The sequence below is a fragment of the Dicentrarchus labrax genome, unplaced genomic scaffold (genome assembly GCF_905237075.1).
Source record: "Dicentrarchus labrax unplaced genomic scaffold, dlabrax2021, whole genome shotgun sequence".
Classification (NCBI taxonomy): domain Eukaryota; kingdom Metazoa; phylum Chordata; class Actinopteri; family Moronidae; genus Dicentrarchus; species Dicentrarchus labrax.
Window position 1 is genome coordinate 13,195,958 of NW_026136709.1, and position 15,701 is coordinate 13,211,658.

The 15,701-nt window shown below is 39.7% G+C and overlaps 1 protein-coding gene across 1 annotated transcript in view; it reads right to left on the bottom strand.

Moving 5' to 3' along the window:
• Positions 1–799: 799 nt before the first annotated feature.
• Positions 800–15,701, bottom strand: part of cunh8orf34 (chromosome unknown C8orf34 homolog) — a 58,638-nt gene continuing 43,736 nt past the window's right edge. Inside the window, exons 11-15 of the mRNA XM_051411170.1 lie at positions 13,806–13,932; positions 9,602–10,092; positions 7,707–7,803; positions 4,459–4,497; positions 800–3,640 (exon numbers count right to left, since the gene is read on the bottom strand). Coding sequence (XP_051267130.1) covers positions 3,633–3,640; positions 4,459–4,497; positions 7,707–7,803; positions 9,602–10,092; positions 13,806–13,932 — 762 coding nt within the window. The 3' untranslated portion in view covers positions 800–3,632. The remainder of the gene's footprint in view (positions 3,641–4,458; positions 4,498–7,706; positions 7,804–9,601; positions 10,093–13,805; positions 13,933–15,701) is intronic.

Here is a 15,701-nt window from a genome sequence, read left to right on the forward strand (position 1 = left end):
TTTGCTCTGTCCAAGCTCTTCAAATTCAAAGTTTTACGGTTAAATGGCGCTTTACTGGGAAAATAAAGTGAAATAAAATCAAAATAGCAAACAACAAACAAACAACAGTTAGCTTAAGATAGCGTACCTCCATCCGGGAACTTGAAGGTGGCCTTGCCTCTCATGTCGTCATCGTCGTGTATATGTTTGAGACTTTTTCCACTGGTATCGTTTGAGTGACAAAGCTAGTTATGTGTTTTTAGCTTTAATTAAATTGCACGCCAAAACTCTGTGGGTTGACAGACAACACTTACCGCCGTTTTATTGGTTTTTAATTGGTACAAATACTGCGTCGGCCGCGCGACACGTAAAAACAGCTCGTTGGCGCTGAACATGGCAGCCGGAAGTGAGCCCGTCATCACTTGAAGAAGAAGAAGAGGAAAATGATGAGGCTACATTTTTAAAAGGCGTATTATACAAGCGTTTTCCTGCTGCCAAATTTCGCTTTTTTTAAACTTTTTTCTTTATTGTGCAGCAGTCTTTTGACAATGTCTTCAGAACAGCAGCCAGTTTAACAGCCTGTGCCTTTGGGTTGTTTTTTTTCCTCTCACTTCTTTGCTGCAGAAGTCAAATGTAAAAGAAAAAGATTATCACATGAACCAAAAGAAAGGTGATGAGGAGTTATAGCAGGCATTTAGTTGTTTTTTATAAAATCATAATTCAACATGACGGACAGTTGGAGCACTTTAAAGGCTTTGATGAACATGAGACTCTCCCTGTTAAAGTACAAAACACAGTGAGGGACTGCACACACCAAAAACAGGAACAATTGTTTATTATTGAAAATTCTGTACATAAATAGGCTACACAATTCTGCATTTCATTGCTACATGTGAGCTCTCATAACAGTGCTGTGCTGTGCTTTCGGTGTAGTGGTCGCAAATCAAATCTGCTAGTCATATGACTGCTGCACCTGGGACCCCTGAAAGACTTTTTGCAATACACTGTCAAATAAACAGCCATAACCATGCTCAGATATTCAGAAATATTATTTGAATAGTCACAATTTTAACCATTGGTTCCAATACACACAATGTAGCACAATTTGACCACGTAGTGATTAAATGCAATGCTTTAATGGTCAAATTATTTTTGCTTTTACTGCATCTATGGAGATTTATTACTACAGATTTTCTAAAACAAAGTGAGCTGCTTTATGGAGCAAAACTTCTGCCTTCAAATAACAGCACAGAGCAACACTTTTAACTTTCATGTTGATGACAGGCTTGAAGAAGTTAACAACAGCTAAAGAACAGTGAGGGCTGATTTCATTAGCTCTGTGAGAACAGGCAGTACACTTCAACGAACACAGAAAACAAAATCCAGATTGGAGATTATGTTTTAAATTGCCATGAAAAGGAGCCACACAAGCCTCCCCGGATGGTCATGCAGAGTAGTTCTCACAAAAAGTGGTTTAACAAAGAGCTTCTGCATAATCATACATAGTGTAAGGGTAGTGTAGCTTGAAGAACTAGATATTTATTCAGATTGCTTTCTTTTAATATTATAATTAGAGAAACGTATGGGGGGGGAGGGTTGCAGGAGTTTACTTTTTCATTTCAAGCAGTAAACGATACTGACTTTATATCTCTTCAAAGCACACCCCTATTCCACCATAGATTTATTATTTGTGCTGTACGTCAGGATAAATCCCAGTCTGTTCATTTGTAAATTAAGACCTAGGTCAGCCTGCTGACCATTGATGGTGGTCCAGATCTCCCAGTAAGTACAGTGATGGCCGCCGCTATTCCTGGGTGGCCCTGCAGTCGCCTTGAATGGGCCTGGTGTATAAAGCCTGCACAGTAAACATACTTTAAGAAGATATTGGAGGTTTCATACTTCAGAGAGATGTTATAAAACTTGATCTGTCTGATTCTTAATTATGACATATGTGATTGATAAAGATATATTTAGTTTGAGCTAAATTATTATACATGAGCAGCATAAAATGAAGGCTCACAATCATCTTTGGAATAATCATATGGTTATAATCTGAAATATGATCCTATACACGTTGTGGCAAAAAGAGGTATCAGTAATGGCCCCACCATTTCATCTTTATAAGATGTGACATACGGAGACATTCACAGATACACAGAGGGAGGAAAAGCATCAGAGCGCTGTCTTTGTGTGACATCTGTGGCAGTAATTTAAGTCTTCATCTCCCAAACTGTCTCGTCTTATTCCAGAACTCCTCATGCCTTGATATTTTGCTGACATAACAAATGAAAGACTGGAGGAGACACATGAACTCCAAGAAAATATTGATAGTATAAACGGAGTTAGTGCGCTGGTGATCTGTGGAACAAGAACAGATGGCAATCACACTCCCAACTCCTCTTCAACAAAGTGAAAATGGAATATGAAATGTGAAAATTGTAATTTCCCTTTTCTGACAGGAAAATATTGTTTCTAGTGATATTAGGATTATATCAAGGCACCACTGTGACTCGATTATGCCATGTCCTCAAATTCTTCCACAGATCTTTTAAAACCACATCCCTTTCCAATGAGCACATGATGTGCTGAACAACATAGGACATGAATCCACATACTATGTTTTACAGGATGGGGTTTTCAGTGATTAGTCTTCTCACACATCCTTTTACAGGAATCACCCTCAGTGAAATAAGACTGGAGAGTTGATTAGTTTTGTTGACCACATCCCGAGAGACAGACTGAAAAGTTGGCATTGCGGGGTGTACCATACCACAAAGCTCAGTAGGGTTTGAATGGAGCAATCAGACTGCGTCAGGCTGGAGGGTGTGTCCATGGCGTGTGTGTCTCCAGAGCTGACGTCGCCTGTGTAACACTCAGACAACCACAGTTTAACCAACACGTGCCCAGGCAAACACACACAAGCAAATGTAGTCATGGTCAGAACAGATTTCTACGTCTCTGTCAGCACCACAGTACATGTGAGACACAAAGTTAGATGGATCGTGTATCTGGGAAAGACTAGATTAAACATAGACTGTGTTATGGCAGTTTTAGTCATTTATATGACTTCAATTTGTTTTTCAGTGAGACAGGGGAGGAGTCTTTTAGTGTTCGTATGTAGGATCTAAATCTAAAGAAAGCACATACCAAGGTGGGATGAATTAGGATCAAAAACAGAATGGGGACATGTGCACCAAATCATTTTAATTAATATAACAGCATTCCTTGTACTCCCTCCACAACTTGCGTATTTGCTTTTTTTTAAAAACACTACATCTTTTAACAGTGCATATCAATAAATGCTTTCTTTATATGGATGTGCTGCCCTCATAATGTGAATATGCACTAGGCTTAGAAAAAGGAGTCCAGCAACAACAAAATGCATCTGTTTCTGGACTCCACATGGAAGTTCAATAGCATGCTATAGAGCAAACAAAAATAAATGTTATATTCCATACTCTGAAGTAATATTTTCACATTTTATCATACAGTTACATTACAATGTCTATGAAATATCTGTGAAAAAAGTATACAATCTTTCTCTTTTTTTTCATTCATATGAATTATAAAAATAATTGTCTCTGTACACATATTCAAAATGTCCAGTGGTTTGCATAATAGTTTGATTGGATCAATGTCCCTGGTCTTCGTCACTATAGGCCTGTGAAAAATGAAAGACGAAAACATCAGTCTCCTAGAAACCAAATTCAGACACATTTAACCGCTAATAAGAATAATAACTGGGGTAATTACTATGAAACAGCCATTTAATATTTGAACATGTCATAGACAAACATGAGGTGGAAAATGAGGCCTGGTGCTGCCCAGTGTAGGTTCCAACGACCATATTTCACAATAAGTTCTGGGAGAGCAGTGATTGGGGTGACTTAAGCAGTGAGCTTTGAGTTTGGTTGCCGTGGCAATGTTCTGGCCTCTCTGATAGCCAAGCAGCAGCAGCCTGCTCTCAGATCTGCCTCCAGACTGGCACACTGACACTGGGAACTGTGGGCACCTCCAGAGCCACAAGAAGGAGAACCGCAGACAACCTCAAACCAGACAGACTTTCTCCTTCTCCCAAATGTTGACGCTGAGAGTTGACGCTGTCTGCTGCGTGTAAACTCAGAACCCAAGTGACTTAATGGAAATGGGCAACGGCGGTCCTGTCTCCACACATAGCCAGCCTCCACCAATCACATTTCAGAGCCACTGTGTCCTCCATTTAGCCTGTAACTGTAATTGAATGGACCATAAAGGAAGGTGGAGGCTCCTACAGTAAGTCACCCATTGGTAGTTATTTGGGTAACACGTTGTGGCTCTACAAATGAGGTCATTGACAGACATTGAGGCTCTCTAAACTTAAGGCAGCTCCTTACAATAGCAACATTGGTTTCTGGTGACCCAAATGATACAGCACATTCTGAGGTAAGTCTGTCTTTCTGGGTTTTAGGCTGTGAAGCCTTTAACTGTTGAGATTCTCACCTGAAAACACAGATCTCTTATTGGCATCTCGTGCACCACCTGTGAAAAAATAAGGACAGAAAATGTGTCATGTAGGGCAGTATGATGAAATAGGCTTATTCGCTGTCTTGCTATGAGTTACACGAGAAGAGAGGAGATGCCACTCTCATACTAGATCTTTCCATTAAATGTGAGGTTACTGCCAGCAGCCTGTAAGCTTAGCTCTGGAGAGAGGGTAGAAACTGCGATTTTTACGCTTCAGTTTTTGTACAAAAACAACAAACAATGTATAAATTGTTGAATAGAAAGCTTTAGAGGATTCTATTACCTTTGGAAAGAGCTAGGCTAGATGTTTCCAGTCTTTACGTTACGCTAAACTGTTGCTTCGTTTTTAACGGACTGAATGAGAGTTGTGTCAAGTCTGTCATATAACTCTTAGCATGAGAGTAAGAGATTTATTAAGCTCTTGTAAGTCAGCTGCACACAGTTTGGATTTTCATCATATTTAACTGAAGCTAATCCAAAACCTAACATTTTCCATAGTTTTTCATAGTACTGTGTCTGTGAATACACTCAAATGGTCAACACCAGGTGATACTTCTGAATTAGTGATTGTTATTATTGGTTATTATCAGCAGATTGATAACACATCTTTAAACACTGCATATACTGAATCTTATTGGCAATGTTCACAGGTGTATAATGTAACATACTGATTTACTCGCACTGTACATGTTTGTGCTGAATTCATTAATACGCAGAGTGGGGTAGACACAGCCATAAGGAACGAAGGGGTTAGGAGTAAAAGGACACACTTCTTTCATCTCCATTGTGGTATGTGTGGTTGTCCCATTGTGGAAGTTTATAGAATAACAGGAAATAGCTATGGATTTTTCCCCCCCATTATTTAGCTCTCACCATACACTTGGCGCCGGCTCAGACAGATCTGCGTGATACTGGGAAGAGGGTGTCACTGTGCTAATTAGGGAAGCACGATATTCCTGGCCACACATGTGCATACAGGTACGTGGACGGACTCAAACACCCAGAGCAAACCACTTTATGGACAAACATGTCCACACAAGCACATTTGAAAATAAAATAAAAAGTCTAAGTAAGTAGGCAGTAGAAGATTTATCTGATTGCTACTCTGCTTGTAGATTATAATAAAAAAGAAATTTGAGTATTCAGTTGCCAGTATGCAATTCAACTGTATTATTTAATAGGTCAAAGAATTACCTCTGAAAAGATTAAAATCAGATTAAGGGGGCAAAAATGCTCTCTGAAAACAATTTGAATGTCTTACCCTGACTAATACAATCACTCACATGTTTAATACACACACTTATGCACGCACACAAAAACATACAAACCAGATTTCAGTGAACAGTCCTGTGGGCCCTCTCTCACGCCAGAAAGTGCTTTGTCACGTCTTGTGGCTGCTGGGTCTCTTTTTCTCTGTCAGTCTTTCTCTCTCCCTGTGTCTGAGCCACCTCTAATTCAATGTGCGGCTAATATCCTTTCTCAACATGCCATTACCATTGCCAAGGCTTAGAGCAGGCCCCAAGGGGCTATTAGGAAAATGTATCCATTTATTTTGCAAGATACACATTTGGCAAAACAATGACCCTCTAGAGGAACTTGTCAGGAGGGTTATATTTCCATGTGACATCCATTTGCCTGCTTGATCTTTTGTTTGACTGGAATTTTTGTGTCATAACGTCAATGAAAGCTGTCTTTTTGAGTCCCACATGCACTTGATTTTCAGTTTGAGTAGCTGTTGCTGACGCTTTGTTTACTGAGAAAACAAGGCTAAAGTTAATTTGAGAACATTTTGGAATTCATGGCATATATAATTTTTGGAATAAATTAAATTCAGATTTGGCCTTTTTGCCCTAGTAGTGATGGGATCTACATAGTACAACTACAGGAAGTCTTTTAATCTGCTGCTTAGACAATTGATATGTCAGTCTATCCAACATGTTGGTTCAGAGAAAGATATCGACAACTATGAGTCAGATTACCATTAAATCAGGGTGATGGGTCAGAATTCTCTTGTCCAAAAAGCTATCTCAAAAACCACTGGTTAGATTTCAATAGGATAAAATGTGGATTGGCATGTGGCATTGTCTCAAGAGGTTTAGTTGTTATGTTTCTGGTCTCTTTGTGACTTTTTGTGACAGTATGGGTGAATTGCCATAACTTGCACTGAGCCATTGATGTTCCCCAGAGGATTAACCTTTTATAATAATCATAACCTATTAAAAAACATCCCTGCTCCCAGGGGAGGAAAAAAAAACATGTTACACTTTAATTCTCCCTGCTGGTAAGACTTAAATCACACCTAAATTCTTAGTGTGTTGTTTGTTCTGTCTAACATCTCCATACCCCACACAGCAGGCTGTAAAACTACCTGTCCTGCAGAAATATGTAATGTTTACATAAGTTTGTTTTCATTTAGTCCAGCTACAATATAAATCCATATTAACATCTCAGAGGATCAGAGAGGTAACACCATATGTTAACCAAGAGATCACTAAGCGAGCATACATTTGATAGTTTGTTAGTGGACCTCAGTGGATTGAGAACTACAAGCTTCTGACAATCAGACCATATTGCCACATACATTCATGTGATTTATGGACCAGAACATGCAAGGAGGTATGATCTAATTCTGTCTTGTTCAAAGCCAAAGTAATATTCTGTACTGTATCCCAGCCAGACCTCTACTATGACTGGATTTATGACTTTCAAGCAAGAACCGTTCATGTCTATCGACTGGATCTTGATAGAGATATATCTCTTACCCGATGCCAGGAAAGAAAATTTTACATGACAGCGTTTCCCACTGATGAAACCCCCCCAGGACTTCACCCAAGTGAAGTGTGAGATGTGGAAATTTTCTTGAGTCAGCCCTTGTGCTCCATCTCAACATTTTACAAGGAATACTTACACATTAATCTTCAAGTTTTAATAAATCTATAGCCACTTAGTTACTCACTGTTGTAAAGTGACATTACAGTAATGAAATGAGCCTCACGTCTTACTAAGAAAAAAAAACAGCGGGAAGGTAAAAACATTAGAGGGGCAATTTGTCTGATTTGTGGACTCAACTGGGAGGTTTTGAGGAACCCACAGCAACAGAACTGTAAATGTTTGCGCTCCCTAGTAAAGAGAACCTGAATGAGGAGATGATAAACAATCAAACGTAAAGTTTAAACAAGAAAGAAAAAAGACAGAAGGAAGGAAAAGCAAGGTAGGTCACTTACTCTTATCCTGCTCAGGAGGCTCCAGGATGTCACTGTCTGTGTCACTGGGAATATGCCATGGCTGTCTGATGGCCTGTAACTGCTGGTAGAACTCATCCTGATATGGAAGAACATACAAAAGACTGTGTTAAGATGGAGATGGAAAACAAGGTGAGTGTGCTAATTTACCCATCTGTTCGTCTATCTATTGTACATAATGTACATGTCTTCTTTAAAGTCTTGTAGTGAATGAAAGGAAAATATATGTACAGAAATATCCATTCAATACAGCTGCAAGATCTCATTCAGCAGTTTTTTCTTAATCCTTTTTAATGACCCCATGAAAAGGAGCAACAGGGCTGAAATGTACAAATTTACCAATTAAACTTTCAACGAGAGGATGCTAACTCTGTGGAAATCCAGCTAGATGTCGAAAACTGACACACACATAAGAAATGTTTTTTAAATCCTCTCATACACAAAAAATGCTTTTTTGTCTTCTTATTTCTCAGTGCTGAAATGATGGGGCTCCAATCATTTAAATGACTGCAGAAGTACTATCCTAGTCAAGAAAACACTAAGTACATATACTTTTTCATTTCTGTACATCCAGCATTTAAAAAGGTTCAGGATTCTTTAACTCTCTGAACAGTTCTCCTTCAGCGGCTTTAGTCCTTCTACGTGGGACCAGGTGGCCTCAATAAAATCAGACTGAGTGCACTAGTGTTGGATAATCTCACCAGGTGTCAACTAGCATAACTGTCAAAGAGTATACAGAGGGACTGCAAAATTCTTGCCCACCATTAATAAAGCCTTCAAAAAGGTCTCATATTGAACAGCGTCGCTGTTAAGTAAATCATGAAAGCAATATAAGAAAGAAATCCCATTGAACGTTCTCCTTTTATGCCAGACTCATTTTTCCACAATGAAATGACATACTACTGTACAGACCTCCATGACTCTCCACTAAACCCCACACGAAGTTTGTGTGTGTGTGTGTGTGTGTGTGTGTGTGTGTGTGTGTGTGTGTGTGTGTGTGAGGGGTATGCACATGTGTGATGTTGTGTGTTCTGGTGCTCTCAGTCATAATATGTCTGAGTAAAAGGCTCTCATGTTCTACAGCCAGCTTTACTTGGGCATTGAGCCTATTTGACACTCAGCACACAAGTTCATGCACACCATACTAAAACATTACAATAAAGTTGGAGCGATTTTCAAGTCCATGACCCAAACTTTATGACAATTTTACGCTATGTTTTACACACTGCGTGTGTACTTGATGATCTGTTCCATTGCTACAGTCCATAAATCTTGAAAGGTAATATGGAGAATTGGAGGTCACACCATCAACATGAATATTCACTCTACATGTCTGTTCATTAAATATGAAGCGACAGCCAGGAGACAGTTAGCTTAGCATACAGGCTATCAATATATATACAGGCTATAAATCAAGTGGAAAGCCCTAGTCTCTTTTTCTTTTCTTTTACTGCCTATTGTGTTGATTAGTGAGCATCAGAGGTCCTGATAGGCAGATTTTTTTACCTTCCTTACCTTTGCGCTATACGTTAAGCTATCCCTCTTCTGGTTATGGCTTTATATTTAATAGACAGTAAGAAAGCGTATATGTCTATTTCACAAAAATTTTTAATTCCTTAAAATTTTAGTTGGAGCATTAATCTTAATCATTTCTTTTTTAATCGCTTCTTTTGGTATAAATGCGATCATAGTTTTCTATGTGTCCAAAAATTTGACCTTGTGAAGGCAATGCTGCCAAAATTAAACATCCGCTCCCCCACAATAACTATTTTCATATATTAGGACACCCTGTCATGCAATATTGCTGATATGAGCTCTGAACGAGCAACAAAAGTGTTTTTGATGATAAGGGTATATTTCTCAGTTTTGAGTCTTACCTCAGACAGATAGGCCCGTAGGCTGGCACCAAGGCTGTCTGTAGTGCTTAGTCCAGGAGGGGTGAGCAGCGGTCGGGGATGTATGGGCTGACTTGTGGGTGTCACGGGGCGGCTCCGCGACCTCCTGAAGGTCACCTCTTTATGAGATCCAGGGTTAAAGGTGGAGCGTGTAAGTAAACTATTCGGGGTCAGGGGCCTGCTGGGCGTTCTTGGGGTTTGAGTCCTGCTCCCTGGGTTGCTGGGAGATTGAGTCCGACCCATGACCAGGGAGGTGGGCTTGGGGCTGAGCAGAGGGAGGCCCACACCACAGGGCTTGCCTGAGAGGCTGCCAGCTGGAGACTGGGGTCTGGAGACCAGGCTGGTGAGAGGAAGTGTGTCGGGTAGCGTTCTGTGGCGCAGAGGGGTGTGGAGCAGACTACTGTGCGGATTATTGGAGCTTCGAGTGGTCATCTTCCCTACTTCTGCCAGCTTGGCCAGGTCCTTCTCAACCTCTGGAGAGAAAAAGGGGGAGATAATCCAAGTAAACATCCAGATTTTAGACTCAACTGTTACAGGTACTGAGGGAGTGAGTTGGTATAGTTTCCTTGTTTAAATCCTGTTTCTTCCCCAACACATTTAAATGAGAATGTTTACACCGTTTTTACAACTGAAACACAAATCCCAGATAATTTTGGGAAATGGACTAAGAAATTCCAGGATCAGACTTATTTTTATTACATATTCAGAGGCTGTGCTGTGAGGTTAGTATATGTCCTACAAGACTGATGATTCACAAACTTTACTGAGCATTAAAGTGGGCGAGACCGCTGGGTTTAATCCTTCTTCTGGGCAATGATGACAATATTTATAGGCCCTGTAAATTGTGGTAAATCCAGCTTCCTCTGTCAGAACAGGTTCCAAGTTGATATACAGTAAGCACAGCCTGGTAAAAAATGTTCCTGTTCCTGACAAAAACACATTTGTTTGCCTCACTGGTAGTCTCAAAAACATTTCTGTTTGTGAAAGAAGTGACGCTGCCAACTTCTGCGATCAACATCTGGGTCATTTTTTCCGTGTTTTATGCTTTTGTTCAAGACCTTGGCAATTGGGATTCAACAAACCAGTCTGGGAGTTATCATTTGAGAGGGATAATTTCAGGAATGACTCACTAGAAGCAAGTATATCTGGAAAACTGTGTATGTGTGACGTTAAATAAATAACAAAAGGAAGCATGACAAGTATTTCACAAACCTTGACTTCCTTGTTTTTGAGAAAATAGTGCTTTCCTCCTACACAAACAAAAATTTTCCACGCAAAAATGTGAAGCATATGCTGCAATTCACAGACAAATATCCATTTAGTATGCAAAGCAGAAAACATTTGCAATAATACTTCAAATTCAGCTTTGGGACATTACTTACTTGGTTTGAAATCAGTTCCAGACTGTTTTGTATACAATCCTTGAGGGATTTAATACATTTAATTCTCTGACATGCATAATTAGATTGCTGTGTCTGTGCTTAATCAGCTCTGATTGTACGGAGGTCAACCTTTACAGTGAGATGCAATGCAGAGCACAAACTGCTTAGTGCCTTGCCCATGCGCTCAACAGTCAGCATGTGTACTGCATGACACTGTGTCTGTGTTGCTTTAACCCGAGCATACTCTACATATGTTACTTCTCTAAATAATAAGAAGGAAAACTAAAGATACAGGTTACAGCTTGGCCTCGCTCTCACTGAAAGACGGAAAATAATTAACTTTGTGGGGTGTTCAGGGCATATCATGACATCAGCTTGTGGCAATGGCAGGACTGTTGTGTGTTACAAAGAACAAAGATTTTAGGTTGATATTAGGTTGATAGTCTGTGTGAACAGCTGCTAGGTGGTGACCATAAGACCTGTTGGATGGCAGTAAAATACTATATACAGAAGAAAAATTGCTGTAAACTGAAAGTTCTACCTAAGATGATTTCCGAGTTAAAGCGCTTAACCACCCACATCACGACTGATGTTATCATTATATCGTAAACAGGACATATTCATCAGTAACCTTTTCCCATAAAGTAGATATTTCATTTCAAGTTATTTACCAGTATAATGATAAACACCACATGTTTTTGCTGTGAAAGTATTTCTCCCTTCCGTAAGTGGTTGCTCCCCTCATGATTTTATTGTAAACCAGTTGCTCCCCCTTACTTCCTGGCATTAATAATCACAAGTAGTTTTATTTTGAAATTCTATGCACTTGACTGTGTTTAACACAGAAATACTATAAGCCATCTCACAGACACTGATACAAAATGACATCTCCTAGACATCAAAGAGATAGCATCAAAATCCATATGGCATGAACCTTTGATAAGTTTTGATCCAGTCTTTCAGTAATAAGAACTGGAAAAAGAAAGACGGGCTGAAAATGAGACAAAGAAAGACAGTGAGAAGGAGACAAGAAGAAATAGAAACAGATCTAATCTATTAAAGTCTTTGATCAACCAGCAGTTCCACGTGGTGAGAGTCCAGGGCCACAGCACGCTATACACCCATTCAGAACTCATGCTAACTTTATTAGTTCCCTCCTCTGAAAATAAACTAAAGCGCTAATCACATTGCCTGTATTTCATCTGCAAGCTTACAACAATACAATATGCTTCTGCTTGAACAAATTAAAACACTAGCCGTTCCTTGGATCGATAAATCCAGTACAAATAAGGGCAGTCGTACACATTCCTAATGTAACAAAGATTGGTTATCGAACCTCAATATTTTTTGAGTACATTCCAAAAATGTATCTGTAGCTTTAAGTATCAAAAGTAAAAACTGAAAGTTGTCATTGAAACCTTATAAAGATTATTAGCCTTTTCTGGCTCTAAAACAGAGAACTTTTCGAAGTCTTGAATATATTTTATGAGCCGTTCCGCATGTTTTGTAAAATGGTAAAAACAGTTAAAATATTTTAGTTAAATTATATGAAAATAAAAAACATCCCTAGATTAAAATGAGAATGTAGTGTTGAGTGTATATTATGAAAAAAAGATTATCACAAAAGACAGACAAAGGGTGATTTTACAAACACATAATTGGGGTAACAATATAAGATGAAAAGTAAGGCTCTGGCTCCCAACATGGAAAGTATTAGCAGCTAATAAAGGCTTGAAAGAGTTTGTTTGAAATTAGCTTGTTGAACAGCTTCAGTGAACCTTCTGGTGGGAGCCCTTGGCCTGAATATTCAGTAACTCAGTGTAAAACAACTAGAAATTAATGCCATCTGAGGACCTCTGGGGCAAAACTGAGTGTGTTGTTAACACAAATAGTCCTCTTATAGTGCCTTCTAAGTACCAGCATGCTGTTTTCTTCTGAAGGCACTGAGGGGACCAGTGTATTCAGCGCTGATGTGCAGATGAGCTGAAAAAATTGGAGCAGCTGTTGGGTGACAGTAATAGGTTCACTAAGTAGGACCAATATGCTTCGTATGAGTCTGGTATGTGAAGCCGTGTACGAGGTCTTTACACACAAGTGACGCTGTCAAACAGAGTGGGAGGACATGCATAAACAAACAAGTGGGTGACACATGATGGTAAATGGCGACATTCCCTCTGGCCTCCACTCCAGGCTTTCATCTGATTCATAAGTGCATACACGCTTGATCATTGTGACAACAAAAGCAGTCTCCGAGTCACCCAGACGTCACATATATCAAAGATGAGCCTTGAACTACATTAGAAATAAAGGACTTCCAAAATGCCACACAAATTCCATATTGTCAAACAAAAGTCTGTCTCGGCACAATGACTCAGCAGAGTGAGAGTCGAACTGTCAAAGCTGGAGTTGAGATGAATTCCTGGCATGTGGAAATTATTTTAATTAGTTTTTTTTTATTTAGTCTTGACACATTTTAACACCAAGAACAGTTTTTAATTAACCAAGAAAATCCTCTGGTCAAAAGCAGTGCATTCTTTAGCTGGACTCTCCCCCTCCCACTCCCTGTAAGTGCTCTCTAAACCCCTTTCTATTTCATAAGTCTCTGTAGTTCATAGTGTGTGTGTGTGTGTGTGTGTGTGTGTGTAAATGTTTGCACAGTGTATGTTTTGTATTCCAAGAAAAGTATTTGATCTGACTTAGCCATCAAAGCCACTAATAAATACATAGTCAAACTTATATATGCACAAAGCATACAGCAATAAGCATACAGCGCACATACATGCACACCACAGAGGCATTCCTACCAGCGAGCTGTTTGCCCATGTTCTCCAGCTCTTTAGAAAAGAGGGAGTCACCCAGTAGCAGGCCCGTCTGCCCGACAGAGCTCCCACCTCTCACAGCCTTCAGATCAGCCTCCCAGACAGCCTGACGCTAGTTAGCGAAGGGAACAGAAAAGAGAGAAAGTCACATTAGACGAGAGACCCTTCAATTAACTCTTTATATAATTTTTAGCTATTGCTGGAAATATCTGAGCCATATCTGCTGGAAAAAAAGAGCAATTATTATTTTATGAGCTTTAGAAAAACACAAGAAACCACAGCAAGTGTAGATGAAAGCTTGGGGCATACAGTGCAGTCTGTTTAGTGAATGCAGGACGATAGACTGTCAGTAGTGGTTCAGGACATTTTTGTATAACTATCAGTAAATCTATAGGAGCTTGTATGCACACTAGTCTGTTGGCAAAGAGCCTGACAGCAGCATACTTACAGCAGCAGTTAAGGAACAATAAATCAGCCACTTTGGATAGTTCAAGAGCACACGATATTGGTATTATACAAAAATAAAGATGATCATATTCCAAAGCATATGAAAGAATATAAATTCTAAAAAGGCAGATTGGATCGCTTATAGGGGCCGCTTTGGCCTATTTTGCCCCTATGTCTTCCTGGCCAAGTGTATGATTTGGAAAGAAACCTGTTAGGCAGACTCAGTTTGCCAAGTCCTGTAATGGCAGCATGCCTAATCCTCCGATTTATTCCTTTGATGGGACACAAGTGGCCAGATGATCCGTTAAGCCAATGGACCAATGGTGTGCACGTGAGCTTCAAGCACAGGTGAGAAATAAAATCTGTCAGCCCTAATTCCACCTCCTGTAAGTTTGGTTTGCACTAGATAAGTTATGATACGTTCGATGCCAGCACTTACATCATCTGATGCGCTAAGCACTTAATGAGAGACAGAGCTGACTTGACAAAGTGCTGACACAGAGTAAGGCTCTGGGAGATCTGGTGATATACATATAGCGCAGTGTTCCAACAACACTTAAAGACAAACCTGGGATACAATAGGCTACTCATTTTATGATTTTCAGGATTCAAAGAGGGCTTAAAAGTCGGTTTCCAAAGAAGAGGTAGGGTGAAAAACAAGTTAAGCTGCTGTCCTCTGATAAATGACAGAACATGATTCTCAGAGTCTATGGCATTGATCTGTGTCTCTGTCAGATACATGAGGCCCTTTGTGGCAGCAGGACCACAACACGGCAAGCCAATCCTTAATTACAGCCCTCATAAAGCAGCAAGGCGGGTTGAACATTACAAGTGAATCCCCTCCCCAATTTTATTTCTTTCTCTTTGGTGGTATCCCCCCAAGTCCAACAGCATGACATCATCTAGTCTTCTCAACTCTGGCAAACAAGGCCACCAACAGATTCCTAGTTTTAGTTTTTAAGTGCATTTTCATAATCTTTATTATACTGTACGTCATTACTGGCTTCACATTGGTTAAATTAAAAAGTTCCACTGGGCAGGAGAAAGTCCACTTTTGTTGTATAAGACCTGCTGATATATGGAGGTTTTCTCGTATCAGCAATGTCGACAGTTTAACATTCCCATTGCTCCTGGAAGCTCCTCAGTCCACTAAAAGAAAGGCTACACTGTAATCAGGACCATATAACCTGGAGGCTGAGCATGGTGGTACTGTACTGTACTGTACATGGCCAGGTAAACAAACAAGATGTAACAAGTCTGCAAGCATTACAATCAAAATATGAAATATTTCATCATGTTTGGTGAAGGCATACATATTTTTCAATGTCACCTGGATCAACATGTACAGTCTGGAGTGCATAATAAAAAATCATGTACAAAACAGCAAGGCCCAACACAGTAGATAGGGTGAAAAAACAAACAAAAAAACTGATT